Source organism: Dysidea avara, chromosome 1 (assembly GCF_963678975.1).
Source record: "Dysidea avara chromosome 1, odDysAvar1.4, whole genome shotgun sequence".
Classification (NCBI taxonomy): Eukaryota; Metazoa; Porifera; class Demospongiae; order Dictyoceratida; family Dysideidae; genus Dysidea; species Dysidea avara.
In genome coordinates this window covers 59,936,370-59,957,633 of record NC_089272.1, presented here as the reverse complement: position 1 = coordinate 59,957,633, position 21,264 = coordinate 59,936,370, and the positions used below count along the sequence as shown (strand labels likewise).

General features: G+C 38.8%; 1 protein-coding gene across 3 annotated transcripts in view; it reads left to right on the top strand.

The window, feature by feature from the left end:
* LOC136239005 (cytochrome P450 4F6-like) overlaps positions 1–18,338 on the top strand; it is a 71,018-nt gene extending 52,680 nt beyond the window's left edge. For all 3 annotated transcript variants that reach the window (XM_066029755.1, XM_066029748.1, XM_066029741.1), the window contains 5 exons: positions 2,336–2,466; positions 2,521–2,585; positions 2,633–2,715; positions 16,552–16,617; positions 18,009–18,338. In XM_066029755.1, coding sequence (XP_065885827.1) covers positions 2,336–2,466; positions 2,521–2,585; positions 2,633–2,715; positions 16,552–16,617; positions 18,009–18,114 — 451 coding nt within the window. In that variant the 3' untranslated portion in view covers positions 18,115–18,338. The remainder of the gene's footprint in view (positions 1–2,335; positions 2,467–2,520; positions 2,586–2,632; positions 2,716–16,551; positions 16,618–18,008) is intronic.
* Positions 18,339–21,264: the final 2,926 nt, after the last annotated feature.

The window sequence follows — 21,264 nt, the reverse complement described above, 5'->3', positions numbered from 1 at the left end:
GTTTCACATATTGCTGTGAAAAAATTGTGAACACTTGGCACTTTAAACACATAAAGCTGCAGCTACCACCATACAGGATCAGGTAACACAGTTAAGCAGGACACATGTACATAGATGGATTGCATTCCATCTTATGAGCCTCTGAGATTAATCTCTTACCTTGCTGACATGATAGAATTTTGTTCACACATTGCTGCTAAGAGGTGACCAGAAACTCATTTACAACAGAACAAAGAAATGTGGCAGGTAGCTATAGTTTATGTATTTAACCAAAAGGTCTACCAAAACATTTGAATATAGTTATGTGTAATTCTTCAACTCTATGAATATGACCAATTAGCTGCCACCACCCTTCTCACTCATGCAGTTTCTTAGCAAATAGCTAATTTTAGGAGAACTTTACTCCTCATGCAAGTCTTTGCACATTACTAGCTACTAGTTACATGTGAATGATGATCACATCTAGTTGGTCTCATAATGTTATTAAGGCATACAGGTATCCAAATCTGTATAGTAAATCTGTGAACTAAAAAAAATTAATGTGATACTAGCTATAGACCACCAAATGAGAGTGCTGTAATCCAAACATTTTGCTTTCCTACAACATCATAATTCTTGCATGGATAGAAGCCATTTAACTGTAAACCAACATTGCAATTAATAAACCATCTAAGTTCCATTAGTGTTTCTTTCCTGCAATAAAGTTCTACCAATAACCTCTTGTACCAAGAGTCCATACTATAAGACCTCTTTATTATGAACTGTTGATAGTACACATATACAATCACAAATCAGTAATTTATTGTTATACATTACATACACTTGTCAGAAAGTGCCCAGTGGCAGTGACACAAAGACTAACACCTGTTGGTTTGACAACCATCCACTATAGGATTGCGGGAGAAACTATACCACAGTTGGCTGTGGTGCCTTAACAGGGACTAGGGGAGGTCACAACATTACAGTATACTGTGTTAACCTCATCCATGACTGACCAAAGAGTTGAGATTAGCCATATTGTATATTGTCAATGTAGACTTGTGTGCATCATGTATCAGGTAATGTAGACAGTACGATGCAGCTATTGCACACAGAAACTAGCTATATGTAAAACGATGTGATATCATCATAGCTAAGTTGATAGCCTGCTTCAGTTATAAAATTAATGTAAAGCAACATTACAATAATATGTCACCCGAGCGATAACCGGGAATGCTATGATGACATCAACTTAGTCACTGCACTGTAGCTATGTTACATATAATCACCCACATGACTGTAAAGGCATATATTCCCATTCCTTATGTAAACACTAGGGGAAATTTTTATGGTGTACATGTATAATATTCATAGCCACTTACATTTCCTTTATTATTATATTCATGAAATGCACTATTGCTTTTTTATCTCCTGGCAACCAAGTGCAGGTTATTTTATTGTAGTAATCAGTACCTTTCCACAAATCCAGGTATATCATTGTAGTATACATTAAAGTACATAGCATGAAGATGGTGAACCACTGAAACATTAAGTAAAGCCATCGCTAGACATTTACTAAAATAAACACTTTGTCACAACTCCATACTCCCCAGCTGTCTATCACTATTCATGACAAATTCTAACATCTATATTGTACAAAGACACAAAGTGTAACACACAATTAAGGCCATAAATTCATGCAATATTTACCTTGGCATACAGTACATAACTATCTAGCTCCGTGTGTTGACTGTTTACATTGTCATTTTGAAAGCCCTAAAGGGTTGAGTATCATCACTGTATACCATAGCTTCTTTTTTCTGTAGCACCATAAGTCACTGAGAAATATGGTATAGTTGATTTAGATACAATTCTGACATCACGTAAAGTTAATTTTAAAAGTAAAATAGAGCTTCCTTAGTATAAAAATTCATATACCACTAAAATGTTATTGCAGCAGCATAATATGGGTTACAGTTTTACATATTGTTGTAGAGACACTCTGTTATATGATGTTGAAAACCTATGTTGTGTTGAGAACCAAGTTTTGGCTCAGTATTACACTGAGCTAAACACAAGAAACCTGCAGTATCCATTTGATCAGTTTACAGCTGCATTATCACTAGTCATGAATGTGGTGAAAATCTTAATACTGATTTTATCTACATTTCTTGTAAATGTTAAAACAATTTACTGCAATGTGACACTAACAGGAAATTGTACAGAAAATGTTCAAAAACATTTCCTGCATGATAACTCAAATAGGAAATTCTAAAGGAAATCATTAAAAAAATTTCCTACATGTTGACACAAGCAGGACATCTTACTTTTCGTGCAGTGATTAGTGCTACTATAGGGAAGACTTGTCCAAGCTCTCCTATGTTACAATGTGTATAAAGGAGGCAATGAGGTTGTATCCAATTGCACCATACGTGGCAAAACTATCATCAGAAGACATCATGGCTAATGGACAGAAAATTCCTAAGGGTGTGTTTGAATGTATTAAGTATACATGTTCTATTGTTGCTTTAATATGCACAGGAACATGGTTGGGTGTAGGTATCCATGCTATGCAGCGTGATCCATCAGTCTGGAATGATCCAGAGGTCAGTAAAATTTTGAGCATACAACCATGAAATGTGTTGCATAACAGAGGTTTGATCCATTGAGATTTAACACTGAAAATAGCAAGAAAATGGATCCCTTTACATTTTTAGCATTTTCAGCTGGCCCAAGGTACTTACACTATAATCTGTCTGTACGCATCAGTGTGTACTCTATATTGTGTGTGTGTATGTTGGTGCGTGTCTGTGTTTAGTATGTGTGTGTGTGTGTGTGTGTGTGTGTGTGTGTGTACATGTGTGTGTGTTTAGTGTGTGTGTACATGTGTGTGTGTGTGTACATGTGTGTATGTGTGTACTAGTGATGCACCGATACCAATACTAGTATCGGTATCGGCCCTATTTTGGTGGTATCGGTAAAGCTATAAATGTCCGATACTAATCGATACTTTGTATGATGTCACCTAATTGCTTTTCAAGATGGCCACATACGTAGTGTGTCAAACTGAGTTAAGCAAAAGCTGATATAAGCGGCCATGAATTCTTTTAAAGAAGCCATTATTAGTATGCGGAAACAGCAGTAATACTGCTGTTTCCACATACTAATAATGTTAATGGCTGGAAGACACGAATAAGATTCATTGAAGCCATAAATGATTGTTGTCCTCGTGATTGATGCCCACAAAACCAGGAACTACAGTTTATGAAATTAGCTAATGTGTATAGAACTACTATTGGAACTATTAGCTGTTTTTGTGAGTAATGCCTCAGTGTGGCAAAGTATCGGTATCAGATCGGTATCGGTCATTTCCATCTAAAATGTACTCGTATCGAATCGGTAGTGAAACTGTGGTATCGGTGCATCACTAGTGTGTACATGTGTGCATGTACGTATGTGTGTTTGTGTGTGTGTGTATGCATGTGTGCGTGTGTAGTAGTACTCAACTTACAGTTTTTGTGCAATAATGCACTTAAAATTTAAGTACTGTTACTGTTTTAACCACTTAGTCAACATCTTGCTGTTTTTAGCTTTGTATAATTATCATGTCAAATATTGGTAGCTTATTTTTATATATAGAAGCGTACAAAAAATTGGAATTTTCAACTAGAGTAGGGACCATAGCACATCGATAAAAAGTACTGAAACAAGCTGTTGTAGTGCATGATGTTAAATCACAGTAAAACAACTAGTATTTAAAAAATTCTAAAATGAAGTAGGGATCTCTGCGATAAAAGTAGGTGAGGTCATTTTATTTACTGTTAAGTAAACAATTAGATTGTTAAGAAGGTGTGGTCTCCATACTCTATCACTATTGTTCCATATCAATCTTTGGTTAATGGGCGTGGTCACAAACCTATTGCGAACGGAATACCAATTGCAAACTTGCAGATATCTAGCTAGCACTGAATATTTCAAGGAGGAAATTTCACTGATTTAGAGGTTACCAGTGAAAATTTTATCCTTGAAATATTTAGTCCTCCATACAGTGTAATACATTTTGGGGGTGTTTGCAAATCCAGGTGGTTTTTACAGATAAAACTTATTGTAAGGCCGTTTTTTAAGGTGCAAAAATCCACAAACCATATGATTTCTTACCAACCCCTACTATACAGTACTATCGTGCTGTATGATTGACTAATATTATTCTGCAAAGGTGATTTTGTCTCATGATATTTCTCTAGGATGATTTTAAAGGCAGAAATATTGGCAGCCGGCGTCACTTTTGGGCGATCCCTACTTACACAGTACAGTTAGAAGTGTCATATCCCTACTGTGTTCAGGATACCATAACGGAAACGCACAGTAGGGATATATAACACTTCTTATTGTTTTACTGTAATTTAATATCATGCACTACTCCAGCTTGTTTCAGTACATTTTATCGATGTGCTATGGTCCCTACTCTACTTGAAAATTCCAAAAATTTTTGTGTACTTGTTTGTTAACTTTTTTTGCAAACAATATTATTATGACTGGTGAACCTATGCATACCGCAAAAGAAATGGTTCCGTGCACCCCAGCTATATCAATTATTGTCTGATAAGTGAAGCCATTATGAAAAATACGGACCATTTCCTTTACAAAGGGAAACCATCACATGCTACCACCAAATCGACACTTTTAAAGGAGGTCACTGGTAAGTCAATGAAGAATGCATTGTATGTACTGCGGTATGCCAAAGGCACCTCTCGGGCTAAAGCGACATCGAACAGTGAAAAAATCAAGTCTGTCTGTCAGTCACTAGAAGTTCTGTTTAATAGTTTTTTTAGCAACTTATTGAAAATGTTTTGAAGATTTGTTTTACCTAACCAATACTGCTTCATCGTCATTAGAGAAAAGTGAGGTTGGAGATGTTTTTTCATGGGCTACAGTATGTCTACTCCTTTGTGGTCTCTACTATACAGTACTATCATACTGTATGATATATAATTGCTTACTATACCTTACAAGATCTCAGGGGAGAAGGAAGATATTTAACTTATGGGTGTCCAGTGGTAAAGCTGAAGACAAAAGAAAAAGGTCTTGTGCTGATAGCAATGGCTGCATATTCTATTGCTGGTAATCAAAATCAACTACATAGTTGACTACACTACTCTAAATAAATACTGTTACTGCTTTATTAGAGTTATTGACTGCTCTAATAGAATATCTCGATCTTTTCAGTAATATAGTACAGTGTGCTGACACCTGTTAGTTATGCCACTGGAAATATTTATGGGTGCCCAAACACCCATGCTTTCTACTCCACTGAATCTAGGTACCCTAATAGAACAACCAAGAACTTAAGCAAAAAGTTACTCCTATAGCATAATGGGTTGCTTAATGAAGCCATTATTATGCACTTGTCAATTTCATGCCCCACCCCTGGGGCAAGGGGTGGGGGAATACAGGGGATTTGACAAATCGTGGTGTCAAATTCCCCACTAGTGGGGCAACATCGGCTGTCAAATCCCACTATGTCCCACCCCCATAGTAGGGGATTTGACGACACCTCAAGGATGACTAAGCGCATATTTCATGCGTGCGACCAAGAGTTCATAATATATATATATATATATATTTAGGAGAGTATCCAATGCCTGTATTACCCCTACAAAACACACTGCGTAATAATTGTGCAACATTGTGTAACATATCTGAATATTTTAGTATAATTTCTGTAAATTTCAACACATGGCTTCGCCATGAGAGACTTGTTGATAGGCATTGATATATCAAAGCGAAGACCTGCAAGCACTTCAAGGCCCTTATAGCTCTTGAAGCAAGTTAACACCTTTGGTGATGACAATTATTGCATAACATTATAACACAGTGTGTTTGAAGGGGCAATACAGCGTTGGATACTCTCCTAAATATATATATTATGAACTCTTGATGCGACTAGTAATAAACCTGCCTTGTAGCTAGTAAAATTACAGCAAGTGCGATTTTATTGTTTAGAAATGCAACTACCGAAAATTGGTTAGTGAATTGGACAACTATCAATTTCCCCAGGGTGGGGACAAGAAGCAATGTCAAATCCCCACCTGGGGTGTGGGGACACCCGGGGGTGGGGGGTGGGGCATGATATTGACAAGTGCATTAGTGCATCCTAGTATGAAGCTCGGGGTGTTCTTCTGGTTTTACATACACAGCATGAGCCAGTACATGATACATACAGATACCCTACATAATAGCAATATAATTGTGGCCGGATCTGCAAAAACCCGACACAATTATAGCACAAGCCTAAATTTTCAGTATAAATCATTGCATACATTGGGTGAAATACTTGCATATTATTGAAAAGATTCTGTAAATTTTTTAAATGCCTTTTTCTTACTGAAGGAAACAACTAACAATAAAACCCTGATGTCATCTTATTCGCCTGCTAAAGAGGAGTTGGAAAATCTTTGTTTTGTTGCAGTAGGCCCAAGGATTTGTAAGTTATGAGCATTTGTTTACGTCACATCGAAGCGATCGTACGTTATATATTTTTCTTCCCAAATGTTTTCCTTTGTATGCAGTGAAGAAGGGTGAGTAAAGGAAATACTTACCCAATAATTGATTCCCCTGTTCATGGTGAACACAATGGTGAAAATTTATGCTCTGTACGTTACCCCATTGGTAAGTTACAACCATTTTTGTAAGCATCTGTAATTTATCTTCCATATATACTTGCTGTACAAATCGATTTTTCTGTTGTTTCTACTTTGTAGGGCTGTAACTGTAAAGGGCCGCGTCTTCATAACACCTCGATAAATAATAGTGTAACAATTAGACTCAATAGCTTCTCAATAACACACATCAAATATAACAATATCTCTGAGCCTGATATTACAACAATGCACTTGTTAATTTCATGCTCCACCCCCGGGGTGTGAGGGATTTGACAAATCGTGGTGTCAAATTCCCCACTACTGGGGCAAAATCGGCTGTCAAATCCCCACTATGTCCCCACCCCCATAGTAGGGGATTTGACAACACCTCAAGGATGACTAAGCGCATATTTCATGCATGCGACTAATAATAAACCTGCTCTGTAGCTAGTAAAATTATAGCAAGTGCAATTTTATTGTTTAGAAATACAACTACCGAAAATCGGTCAGTGAATTGGACAACTGTCAATTGCCCCAGGGGTGGGGACAAGAAGCAATGTCAAATCCCCACCTGGGGTGTGGGGACACCCGGGGTGGGGCATGAAATTGACAAGTGCACAAGTATGAGTTGTGAGCAAAAAGTCCTACAAAATTAAAACACTACAGTTAACACCTCGACGGCATGGTCAGTCATATGCCCACATCAGTTGCTCACGTGACTTCTCTACAACTTCTCCCCTCTTGAGAAGCTGACCCTTCAAGGAAGCTGTTTAATGTTCTGCAGTGTCGTGCTGGCTTCTTAACTTGACGTCCTCTTCTTTTAGTAGTCTTAGACTCTGAAGATGTAGGTATATCCAAACTGGATACCAGATTCTGTAGTACATTCTGAGCGTTTGTCTTAGTTCTGAACTGTCTACGTTTATGATGGATACACAGTACTTAAATGTTCACCCCTACATCGCAACAATCTCTGTAGTGAGACGTTAATCACTTCACCATCCGGAGTGTTGATGGGAACAATGGTCGCACATGTGGATGTCACTCCCTGTACATGGTAAGATCCTCTGTACGTACGATCCAGCTTGAATCTTGGTTCTACTTTTAACATCACTAGGTCCTCCTCAGTGATCTTGACCTCACTAGTACCCTTATCATACTGTACTTTCTGCCCAAACTGAGCTTTACTAATGTTCTGTTTAGCCAATTGATGTACTTGTTTTAATTCCTTAAACAACTCTTTCCCGTACACAGATTCTATAGTTGGGTGTTTCATTATAAGAGTATAAAAGTCCATTCCAGTAGGGATGTGGCAATCACCGCCATACATAAGAAAAAATGGTGTTTCTTCTGTCAATGAATGTGGGCTTGTTCTGTATGCCAACAACACAGTACCCAACAACTTGTCCCAGTTCTTACCCTTTTTCTCTACTAATTTCACTAGCATCATCTTCAAGGTTCTGTTAAAACGTTCCATCAACCCGTCTGTTTGTGCGTGGCCTCCTGATGTTGGTAACTGTTTCAATCCTAGGATAGCTGCTGTATCCTGAAGTATATCTGAGAGAAATTCTGCTGCCTTGTCGTGAATGATCTTAGCTGGAGTTCCATGTCTCCAAACTACTTCAGCGAGACACTTAGCTACTGCAGTGGCTGTCCTGTCCTGAACAGCAAATACCTCAAGCCACTTTGTCAGGTAGTCCTGAAAGACTAAGACGTACCTACTTCCTTCACACTCTTTGGGACTGGAAAATTGCTAACAGCAACTACCTTCTTGTTATTGGGTTGAACTCCCTCTGGGGTTAAGGTATGCCCCAAGTATTCTATCTCTGCTGTGGAAAACTCATATTTAGATGGCTTTAAACGGAGCCCAGCTTCCTTGAGTCTAACTAACACTTCACAAACATGACTCACATGTTCCTCAATTGTCCTAGATGCAATCAGTAGATCATCTAAGTAGACTGACACAAATGACCACTTCTTTCCAGAGAACAGACAACTCATTAGCCACTGGAACGTAGCTGGTGTGTTCGTTAACCCAAATGGCATACAGCGGTACTGATATAACTCCATATGGCATGTAAAGGCAGTCTTTGGCTTAGAATCATTGGCCATCCTTACTTGATGGTAGCCCTTCATCAAGTCTAATGAGGTGAAAACCTTTGGCTTGTTCTTCCCTATCATGTCAATCAACTCATCGATCCTTGGTATAGGATACTGATCTGGGACTGTGTTCTTATTTACTCCTCTGTAGTCTACACATACACGAAGGGCACCATTCTTCTTTCTTACAAGCTGATGAATAAGGATTATTACTTGGCTCTATACAGCCTGTGTGCAGTAAACGTGCCAGTTCCTGTTCCAACTCTTGCCGGAGTACATACGGAAGCTGCCTAGGAGATGTCTGCACAAGTTTAGCACTCCCTGTGTCAATGGTGTGGGTCACCAGATCTGTCTCACCAAGCTCACTATCCTGTAGGGCGAACACATCACTCAGGCTTAGCAACAGTTCCTCTAGTTGCTTCTTCTCAGCCTTTGTACACTGACTGCCAATCTGTAACTGCCTTTGTAGTTCCAGTGACCTCGAATCATTAATGGGATCATCCTAGATATGCCGCACACACAAAGCATCATCCATACTAGTGTCACTCCAGACAGTATTGTCCTCGTCTACCACAGTTCCTGGTTGTACTTCTCCAACAATTTGACCTCTGTCAATCATTTGTGACTCTAGACCCCAATTACACATAACAACTTGTGTACTGGACTCACCTGTTCACAGGGTCTCTTCAATGTCACATTGTTGTTTTGCGAGTATACCCTCAGTAGGAGTCACTACTCCCACTACTGGTGTCTCTGAATCACTGCCTGGTCCTTGAACAGTTGCTCTGACCACTTTGGTCTGCTGAGGGGCTAGGTGTACTACCTGTGAGAGAGTAATACACTTACTATGGGTAATATCTCTGCCCGCAGGCTCCACTACAGTACCATTAGAGTGTACCACCTGTACACCATACTCCACTGTGGCATTTGTCCCTAGTATCACTCCACAGTTTCTCACTGCTGCTTGCCAATTTGGCTTCGATGACTCAAGGTACGGTTACGGTCTTGCCTGTCTTCTCCAACAGGATATCCAGTATCACAATACTTAAAGCACCTAACTCCTCACCTCCAGCTCCCTTTGGCTGAGATTTCACTGAGTGAACTCAACTTATCTGAGCCCCAGTTATTCTTCTGATCAATCTTAGATAGCATCTCTGCTCTGACCAGTGAGACTTGCGAGCCATTATCCAATAATGCCATGGTCTTTAAACCTTCCACTACTACGTCAACTTTGTAGGTGGGGCCTGTCACACTTGTCTGGGGTAAATGACTAACATCTACTGAGGTTAACGCATGAGACCACAGGTCTTCATCAGGGTCTGGAACACTATCAGTCGTAATTACTCTACTGGCACATCCATCAGTTTCACTGGAAGGACAAGTCTTTGCCATGTGTCCCTTCCTATTACATTTAAAACACTTCACATTCTTCAAAGACATCTCACTTGACCCTCTGGAGTCCTGTCCCTTAGTTCCAGCCTGCTCTCTATGACTGTTGCCAGCTGTGGCCTTACTAACTGGTGGCTTATCCACTGACTTCTCAGTTGCCTCCTTCTTGAGCACTACACTTCTGTAGCCTCCAGGCTTCCTTGTCTTGCTCCAATCGTTAACTTTACTACTGCATTCCCTCTCCTCTAGTCTTGCCTCAGCACGTAATAACCTCTGTAGAAGTTCTTGAAGAGACCAATCCCCTACCTCTTTCTGTAGAGTGACTGGGACCTTATTCCACACTATTGAGATTAGATTGTTGTTGAAGAGTTGGTCAGGTGCCATCCTTTGATAGTCTTTCATAGCCTCTAAGAGTCCTTGTGCAAATTTGAAGTCTTGATATTGAAGCTCATGACACCTTAAATATGCCGTGCGTGGGTCCATGTGGACACCATAGTGGCTCTTGTATGCCTGTACAATTGACGCCCATGATCCTTTCTCTTCCCTATTCAATTTTCTCTGCCATGTACTCTTCGCAGATCCAGTCAAGAACCACGAAAACCACTGAGCTCTGATTTCATCAGACCACCTACAATCTCCTGTTGCTTCACAAAAATCAGTTAGCCGCCATACTTCAAAGTCTTCTCTACCATCTCCCACAAACTTGCTAACCCTGTCTCTCAACTCTTTAAATCCAGGTGGACGCTTGAAAGCACTAAGAGTTAGGTTTTGAGAGGTAGTTGTGGCCAACTTCAGTGTTGACAACTGTGGCAGCTGTGTGGAAGCTGTTGTAATTGGAGTAGAATGTGAGATAGGCAACACTGTAGGAACAGCCGTGGTTGTACTGGAACGTGACAATGTAGTAGCTACTAGGGTAGAGTATGAGGTGGGAACTGCTGGGAGCTTGCATCTGGTTCCACTAGTGAGAGGCACAGTAGCTGGCGTCTCCACCACACTAGTCGGCTGATGAGGTAACAACTCACTCACAAATTCTGGTGCCAATACACATAGTGGCTTATTCACCTTCGCATCACGGCTACCTGGCCCTTTCATGCCGAATTCATCAACCATTCGATGCGCATCTGACAACTGGTCTCGCAACTGTGCATTCTCAAATTGAAGCGCATCTCTCTCTGGTGCCATGCACTCTACTAACTGCTGTTGTTCATGTAGCAGCCGTTCGTATATGCCCAGTTGTGTGTGCATACTGCTGAGCGATATCTGCGCTTCAGCCAGGCGACGCACGAGGGTACCTTTGCGCCTGCATGACGTGCACGTGAACACTATAACCTTACTAGACATGACTGACAACACAGTATACAACTCTAAAGAGGGACAGTCGCATACTTTTATGCACTCAACATACTCCCACTGTTACTGCTTTCATCATTCGCTGCTAGTGCATTATTGTTTAAGTGATATTTGTAGAGGTGTACCGATATGGGTTTTTGGCATGTACCGATATCCGATATTGATGCAACCAAAAGAAGCCAATAATCGATAGTCAATCCGATATTTGCATTAATATTTTAAGCAAACGAAAGTGTACATTTACCTACCCTACAACAACATGTGCATGTATTCATTGCCTGTGGTGGTATACAGATTGGGTTTCTATTGTGCAATCCAGACAATTAGGCACCTACAAACATTTTATGTATACTCCCATGAAGCCTTAAACGAATATTTCTGCATTACTCTGCATTCTAATGGCTTGTGAGAAAGCTGGTACAGCAAGTTTCTTTGGTTATCCTGTGATCCTTCTTTTATTACAAAGGTACTCTATAACTGCTTCATTTGTAAAGACTGTGATAAGCTTTCCAGCAACAAACACTAAAATCGCGTGTAATTATATGGCTTCCCATAGCGTAGTACTTGTTGCAGAGTGAACAATAAGCCAGAGCCATATGGATAACGTAGAAAACCAGTGCATAATCCGCTCATGTACAAACTACCGTATTTCTATAATTATAAACCGTTAAAAATATTTCGTTGAAGGTAGCATCCGACGAAAATTAATTACACGAAAATTTTTTACCAACGTAATATTCGAGAAGTTGAACGAATTCGGTAAACTACTTTCTGGCCACCTGGATCGAGGCTTGGCCATTGGCGTGTCAAGCATATGCCTGCTGCAGTCTTTTAAAAACAAAGTTCTCCCTGAGAGGGGTTCGTCTCGCTTCGTCTATTTCGCTGCACGTTGGTAATGATGCCATTCCGTGATAGACAGCTACTACAGGACACATTAAATAAAGTATATATGTACAAATATGCAAGTTGCATGGAATGAGCTTCTACCACTACAGTCCATTGCTTGATTTGTGACGGACAACTTCTAAATCTGAGGCACAGCCTCCATGGAACGGAGATGCCACACTTCAGTTTCGCTGCTTGTCGTTCTGCTTCCCAAAAATGGCCGTATAGAATTAGTAAAGTTATGTAATTCATTGTTAAAAAATTTTCGTCGCTTGAGGACACCGGTGAAAATTTTTTAACACGAAAATTTGTCTCGTGAAAATTTCTCGCAGCTTATATTTGTGACCGGATTTGCGAAAAGGTACCTTTCCACACATTTTACATACCAGCAAACAAAATGATGTAACATTTGAATCCTTACACTGATTAACTTGCACCTGGTATCAAACTGCAGCCAGATACCATAGCTATACTCATGGAAAATTTTAGGCAATGGTATGCTATGATTAAAAAGTTGACGCTTCGAAGTCCAAAAAATGGTTCAAATTTTGTGTGTGAAAAAGGTACTTTTTCGCAAATCCGGTCACATTTATAGAAATACGGTATTGCTACTGTATAAATATCGGTAGCGATATCGGTCCTCCTGCTGTTCTGTACCAATACCGATATTGGTTTTAAAATGCCATATCGGTGGCCGATATTGTAGCCGATCCGATTATCGGTACACCTCTAGATATTTGTATACTCAGAGGTATACGTAGCTGCAATATGCACATGGAGGTGAAAACTCTTTTGACATCAAATGGATGCTCAGCACTATAAATTCCAAAGTATATGAATTCCTACTCCTGTTATGCAAGTGTTGCTTCTTGTGCCACACAACACACTATCGTGAGTGCTGATCTATATATAGCTACAGTAAATATCATACAGTACCATTCTTACCTTTACAAATCACCCAAAAACAGCCTCACTTTCCCTTAAAAACTGCTTGGCAGTATTGGTTAACCATAACCAAGTCCAAAAATGCCTTCAGAGTGATCCTAAATCTTTCCAACAAGTTTCTATGGAATTTTAACTTTTCCTGAATTTTCTACTGACTAACTGATGCCTTCAGCCAAGGGCGTAGGAACGATTTTTAGAGTGGGGGGGGGGGGGGGGGGGCAAAGGCATCCAAAATCAGCTAACTAAAAACTGATCAACACCCATGCAGGCTCATATTGATAGGGCTCCTGTAGCTCAGTTCATACGTGCGTTTATATATAGGTGTTGTGAAGTGTTATCACTAGCTAATAAATATAACCCTACAGCTACAATGTGTGCACAGCTATCTGCTCACTCCCTATTCTGCTAATGGCTGCTATACCTACTGCACGTGCTCGATGCATGTATATATCACGTGAAAAATCATGGTCACGTGAAGGTCTTTCCTTTATGTTTATTGTACAGTACCTCCACTACAAGGATTATAACATTAACAGTCTTATCTGCTAAGCGAAACATCATACCTTGAAGGAACTGGGTTATCTGCTGTAGCAGGTTCTGACTGTGAGGATCACGTGAACCCCACACCACTACTGCATTCATGGCTGGCTACTCTCATTTACATATCCTTGTATGCCTCTCTTTTAGACTACTTGATAAATCAACTCTTCACCAAATTCAATAGTCAGTACTCAGAAGTCAGCAACTCCTGTACATTCACGCACTACAATGAGACTGCCCTCTTAGATTTGCTGCTATCCTTCCATTCGAGCGTAACCTTTCCCATCATAATACCACCGATGTGGCATTCTTTCCACTATTTAAATTTCTCACTGCACAGGCTCCAGGAAAATATTTGAACAACAGATGTCACGTGCAAGGACTAATCATAAATAAAATTATAGGCGCTTTTGGGTGAAACAGTGAATGGCTTGTGGAGGACTCGAGGAGGGGAACTGGTGATTCCAGTACTGGTACGTGGTGTTGTATGGCTTCTTGTATGAATGTATGTATTTCTGTGTATATAGCTTTGGGGGCTGATTGTTTCAACCTGAGCTAGTTGGCCCCAAAAGTGGGGGGGCCAAAACATGCTTTTGAAAATAGTGTGGGGGCTATGGCACCCCTGCCCCCCCGGTTCCGACGCCCTTGCCTTCAGCCAAGCATACCTCAACAATGCATAAGGCTGCAGTTGATTTTTCACTGTTTGACATTACTTCATCTTGAGACATGCCTTTTCACCTACCACATTACATACACTATACGCATCACAGATTCACAGACTTATCTTTGTCCCACTTAGTGTCCCAGTTTTTTTTGCTGACAGTGGCAACATGATATGGCTCCCCTGTAGCTGTGGTGATAGCATATATATATATATATTATATTATATGCTATGGTGGAAGCTATTACACTTATCATCTGTATTTTCCGTATAATTATAGTGATTGCAGAGAGGCTTCTCATATTGTTCTTCATTTGTATCACTGTGTAATGGGCGGAGTATAGTTGAAGATGAAACGTATTGGCCATTGCATTTTACTGCAAGTGTGTAAGTGGTTGTAGGGGGGCACATTCAAATGCAAAATTAATTTTATTGCATGCTTGGCGTTATTCTTTCTTTTGATACAGGTTCATTAGTCATGTAAAGTAAACAAACAAGTAGAAGAAAAATTAGAAATTCTTAGTCGAATTAGGGATCAATAGAATGATAAAGTAGTAGGCCTGCATCAAATATGCCAGCATATAGCAAAAAGCATAATAGACTGGAGTGAGTGTTATGCAGCATATTAGTAGAGTGGCTAAACAACAAATTTTGATGAATTTGTTCACTTTGTGATAAAAACACCAAATGTTCTGTGGAAGTTGAGTAAGGTATACTAAATCATTTGAGATGGGGTGCCACGTCAAAATCATTGCCTTAGGGCATGTTTTGAAACTTTTAAATTAGGTTATAAGCCCATTTCTATGTGGTCAGGAAACCATATAAGTGCATTTAAAAATATTTATTTTTGCTTAAATAGCATGAATGTATCTCAAATTGACAGGTGTGATCAGAAAATCTTTCAAAATGTGTTATTTTTAAACACTTTTAATGAAGCCAATATTTCAGGGTTAAAAAGTACAGGTAGAAATAATGTATTGCACATCTATGGTTTCATAAACCATGACCCCCCATGCTTCTTGAAATGGTAAGCTAATGACCTGGGTGGGCACCTCCCTTGATCAGCTTTTGTATATGACCATCCCTTGCTTATCTATTCAGATGCAAAGTTTCAGTACATACTATTGAGCCAGCTCAGAACACTTTTATGGCTTCCCCAATACATTTTCTGTTCGTTTTACTTTTCAGGTTCTTTGAGCATGATATGATTGGTAATTTTAATGGCACCGTATCTAATATGAAATAGTATGAATTAAGCAAATGCTGTACCAAGTTCGGTGCTTTTATTAAAAAGTGAACAATTTTTCGCTTAGCTGCTCTACTATATTAGGTGGGTATTTCAAACTATGGAGCAAAAATAGATTGATACTCCCTAATAGAGCAGTCAGTGGAAACTGCAAACTACATAGAGCACTCGAATGCATTGAACATGTACACAGCTCCTTAGATCAATACTCTCCAATAGAACAATCATTTTGTAGTGAAATACTCTAATAGAGCATTCACTGATTAAAAATTAGATTTATGCCAATTATGTTGGCATAATTTCAAGCCTAATAGGTTAGCGAAAGCATCAATCATTATGCCAGCACAATAGGACAATTTTCAAGATTTTTAATTAAATGGCAATGCACATGCCAAAAATACAGCAAAACATGAACACACCACACCTTAATACTGCATTTCATATCAAGAAAATGTGCAGTGTTATTATTTTTATTTTTTATCGTTGCTTTACTGATTATTCACACTTTACAGAAATATAGTCTAACAGAGCAACCACTTACTCTAATACAGCAGTCAGGAAAGGCTGATATACTCCAATAAAACAGCCAATTCTAGAGCATAATCTTGATTTTGGAAGCATAATTTTGAGCATAATAGGCTGGATTTTTTAGTGCTGCTCAAAATCATAATAGGTTATTTCCTAAGCATAATAGGCTCAAGCTATCTGTACTTGTACTATAGTTATAAAGGGTATAGTGTTCAATGTATCCATGTGAATGTGTGGACTGATGCAATGTTAGCAGATGAAGTTACACATTTTGTATTTGTATTATTCAGGAATTGCATTGGTCAACGTTTTGCTATGCAAGAGATGAAAGTTACAGTCGCACATGTTGTAAACAGGTAACTTATTAATATTGAAATTAATTTAATAAGTTTGAGTCTATTGTACTTTGAAACAACCCATTTATGCTATTTGGAACTGCACAGCATATGTGACTGGGCCTGCGAAAATAGGGCATGTGGGCACACGTTTTTTGCCTACTTTTTCACACTTCCATCATTCATAACTTTTTATAAAACTACGCTATGGCAATACAAATTTTAGCTCTCTATCAGCATTTAATTGGCAGTATGATGCAATTTACAGAATGTAAATATTCTGTTCCAGTATTGAGATATGACCTGTAGTGTGACAGGGTGTAGTTTGTGCCCACATGCCCGGTTTTCGCAGGCCCGGTCACATATTATGCTACTTACAGTAGATTAGAAGTTAATAACTGTGCCGACTTTTATGTACATAAATGCGTGTTTTCAAAGGAATAATTTGTACGTGACAATATTTGTTAAGGAAAGCATGAGTTTAAAGCTCAAGCCTGGAGTTGTATTTTTCACAACAATTATACCTTTTATTTTCCTTGTACGTGTATTTTTAACGGTTCAAATAGGTAATCTGTAAGGTAGGTTCTGTGAGATTTTGTTTATTTGTGCCTCAAATTCTTCCCCTGATATGCTATTATGCCAGGGTGCCAGAAACTACACTGGAATCATAGATTCAAATTAGAGCTGAGCGATAGTAGCGATCAATCGATTATCATGATAGCTATTAGCAATCATGATCTTGATAGTATACTATCATGTTATCGCGATTACTTATCCATATATTTGCTTAGTCAAAAATATGGATAACAAAAGCAAACATGATAGCGTTGAAGTTCAGAAAACTGTAAAAGACTAGTAGCTTGAATGTGGACAACAAAGATAACAACTGTAATACTGACACATAACGGTTTAAGTGGAGTGTTAGAAAAACAGATATGTGGTGTGTACATAATAGGAGTATTCATGTGTTGTATACGTGAAGTTGAGTGTCTTTAATAACTGCTAGTAACTATCGTGATACTATCATTGTCGTGATATAAAAGTTACTATCAAATCGTGATAGTGATAGTTGTACTATCGCTCAGCTCTAACTCAAATCTAGTACACACAAGTGAGGTAGTGTTTTAAGTGGTTTAAAGAATTTTCAAGTTTGAGCTGGAGTTAAACAAAAACATGCACAAAGCTATTCCGAGACTCACCAAGCAGCCTTCAGTGCAACAATCAACATTGCTCTGGCAGATAACAATTAGACATACTTTGAAGACCCTTTGGGGTGCTTTTCCTCTGCCTCTGGGGTAGTTTCTTCTCCAGTTGGTCATCCTTGTTAATTTTAGGGTGCACTTCATGATGTATAGTTTGTTCTTCAGCTGTAATAATACCTTATATTATACAGATCTTAATGTTGCATGTAGGTTTCTGCTAGAAGTGGACACAACCCACACCGTGGAACCTTATTTCCATACCATCTTGAAAGCAAAAACTGGAATCAAGTTGAAGCTGTCATTTGCACCAATGTAATGATGATTATGTACCCAGCAAATCATCCATTAACTTTAGATCATAGCAACAAAACTGTATTACGCATTTAGTACAGTAGCACTATAGTTGTCCATGTTTAGCTACTGTGTACATACATCACCATAATTGTATATAATTACCTCCATGGCTGTACTATATATAGTGCAAGTGTGTAAACTTGACTGTTGTAGATGTCACAAACCATTAACTCATAGAACAAGAAGAACAAGAACAATTGTTACAAGTTTATAAGAGATTTTTCAACCTGTTCTAGTTGGTTTGTGACAATGTTTGGTAGAAATCTTCATTCCTAACTAAAGAACTGGTGATTGCCAAAATCCCTCACCTAAACTAAACACCACCTTAGAAAGCTTCCCCAACTATGAAAGAAGCCTTAGAAGTTGTTTTGGAAAAGTATGGTCATCTGGAAAATATGGAAGTAAAAAGGAGCTGATAAAAGTACTGAAATGTGTCTTTATTTTTCCACCGATCTACAAGAATAACTGTTCACTTTCTGTGGATAAAAACTATACAGCCTTCCTTAGCTTCTTACATCTTTCTTCATGTCCATGGCCTATTTTTAAAACTGCAATGATAACATTCATTCTCAAGCAAATTTGCTTCTTGTAAATAAGTTCACTTTAATTTGCCATTGATCTCTGCAAGAGAAACCAATGTGTTAATAAGTATCCAATCTATTCAAGTTAACATGTTCATTTGGAAACCCTATATCATTTAACCACAGTATACCGTACGCAAGGAAATTTTGACATCAAAAAATTTGATGAATTTGATGAATTTGATTAATTTGTCAAATGTTTATAAACGCCCTTAAAAGTACTACAATTTCTTGATTTTCGTCAACATTTTATTCGTCAAATCTGCTGAAGTCAGAATTCGTCAAATTTTTCTTACGTCTAAATTTCCTTGTGTACGGTAATAAGCTCATGCCAGAGTAGTGCAATGTTGCTGTTACTGCTGCGTCCTTGATTTATTTGCGTTCACAGAGTGTGCACATGTTCAAGAATTTCCATATATAAAGCTAGAGAACTAGTATACCCATACACTGTATATGTGACCAGATTTTACAGAACCGAACCAAATCGCACATCAGGCAAAATCAAACTAACACCACCAGTGGATAGCTACACTATCGTACTACAAGTTTTGACCCTCAGCACTACTCAAACTACACGAGGCTGGTTTTAATAGACGTCTTTTCTGGGTGGTGTGGAGTGCCCAAATGGCGGTTTCAGGCCTTGTGAAGGACCTAGCCTGGCTTGGCAAGAATCAGTGGTTTACTGGTGGGCAGCCTTATAATGTTGGCCAGACGTGTTCTCTCTAGATTGTGCTACATATCAGCCACTAAGGAGCCAGCACAGCCCTGTAATCTCGTGTCTGGACTCCAATCGTGGTCTGCCTCCACTTTGAGGCCTCCCCGCCACCCCCCAGTCTCCACCTCTTTGTGAGCACTCGTGATACTACTTCGCTCGTCCAACTGCTCAGATTTTCTATCTTATTTGGCGGGAAACTGTACAATCAGCTACAAGCACTGGAAGTGGCTTGAAAGGTAACAGATTGATGCATCTTTTGTGTAAATTTCATACGCGTGCTTGCTATCCTTGGATAGTTATGCTGGCTTCAATTCTTTAAAACCGTTTATCTCGAAACTTCTAATGTGCGATTTGGATCGTTTTTCCAAAATCCAGTCACATATACGTGTGTTTTGCATAAAATTTTATACGTCCATTCTTCTCTTTGTCCCCAATGACAAACTCGAGCAGGACTAAACAAACAACCATGGAAGTTACTAAATTGTTTTGAGTATGATCAAGGCCCAAACTATTGGTAGCTAAGCTACGAAACTAGTGATATACGTACCATAATGGAACTGAAGAATATAAGATGTAGCAAGTGTTTGTGCAGACACCTGTATTGGTACGTATAGATGTATAACATAATAGCAATATATGATAATAGTAACAAAACCCATCTGGACACTCATGTAACTAATAGTGTATGACAGGATTGTATTGTACAGTGAAACCTATGGAAGATGATTCTGAAACTTTGCTGACTGGTTACTGGTTCCAATCTAGAACAGTAACTTGCAGTTGCTAAACTACATAATGGCATTGTTAAAACTCAAGGTGCACAGCAAACGTGCTAACTTTTGATTGCTCAGTCAAAAAATAGTACCTTCAAATATTACCATACTGGTAACTAAATACTATGGTAGCACTACAAGGGGGTAGAGGGACTATTTTCTGACTAAAATTAACACTTTTAGAGATAAGAGTTCTAAAATTAATATACCTGTGTTACAGTCAGCGTCTGTAAGTGCTACCATAGCATTTAAACAGTAGCCATGGGAAACCTTAACAATTTTGTTTAGCAGTGCTTGAGTGATGTGGTAATAAAGCATAGATATGAGAAAGGCAGAATCCTGATGATGGTGACCATGTAAATAGGGTTAAAGTGACTGCCACAAATCCAGCGAGCAGCTCGATTCTGAATAGATTCAAGCAGTTTGAGGTCCTTATTGTAATGTGGTTCCTGAAAACTGATGAAACCTCATAGAGCCATGACTGGTCTAATCTCTATTAGCAAACTCCCTAACTTGCGACCGAATTTTGGAAAATCATCCTTATGGGCACATTCAACACGTACGTAGTTCTGAAACAGAGTATTATAGGTTAAATTCCTACCCATATCTGGGTAGAATAAACCATAGATACCTTGAATTACCATGCAGGAAATATTTGAACAGTGTTTACTGTTATTAAACAGCACCATGCTAATTTCTAACTGTTTCAGGTGCGACCATATAAGAATGATTTTCCAAAGTTGGTCACAATTAAGGATACATATACGTATGTACAGTAGAAAAACCTCCATAATAAGGACAAGGTCTGACTCCATATTGTTTATCTCTGAAAGTGAAAATATCAATTATATAGCCCACCAAAGTACATACAGTGAGACACACAGCATACCAAAGTGTGAGTGGTTCCACTGTATTGCATAGTTGTACCTATTGTATACTCACCTCCTGGATTATGGCTACAAGCACATGTATAAAATTAATAGTTCATCAATTTCATTATGCTTAGTTTATTGTGCAGTAGTAAAGAAGGCGATTCTTTATAT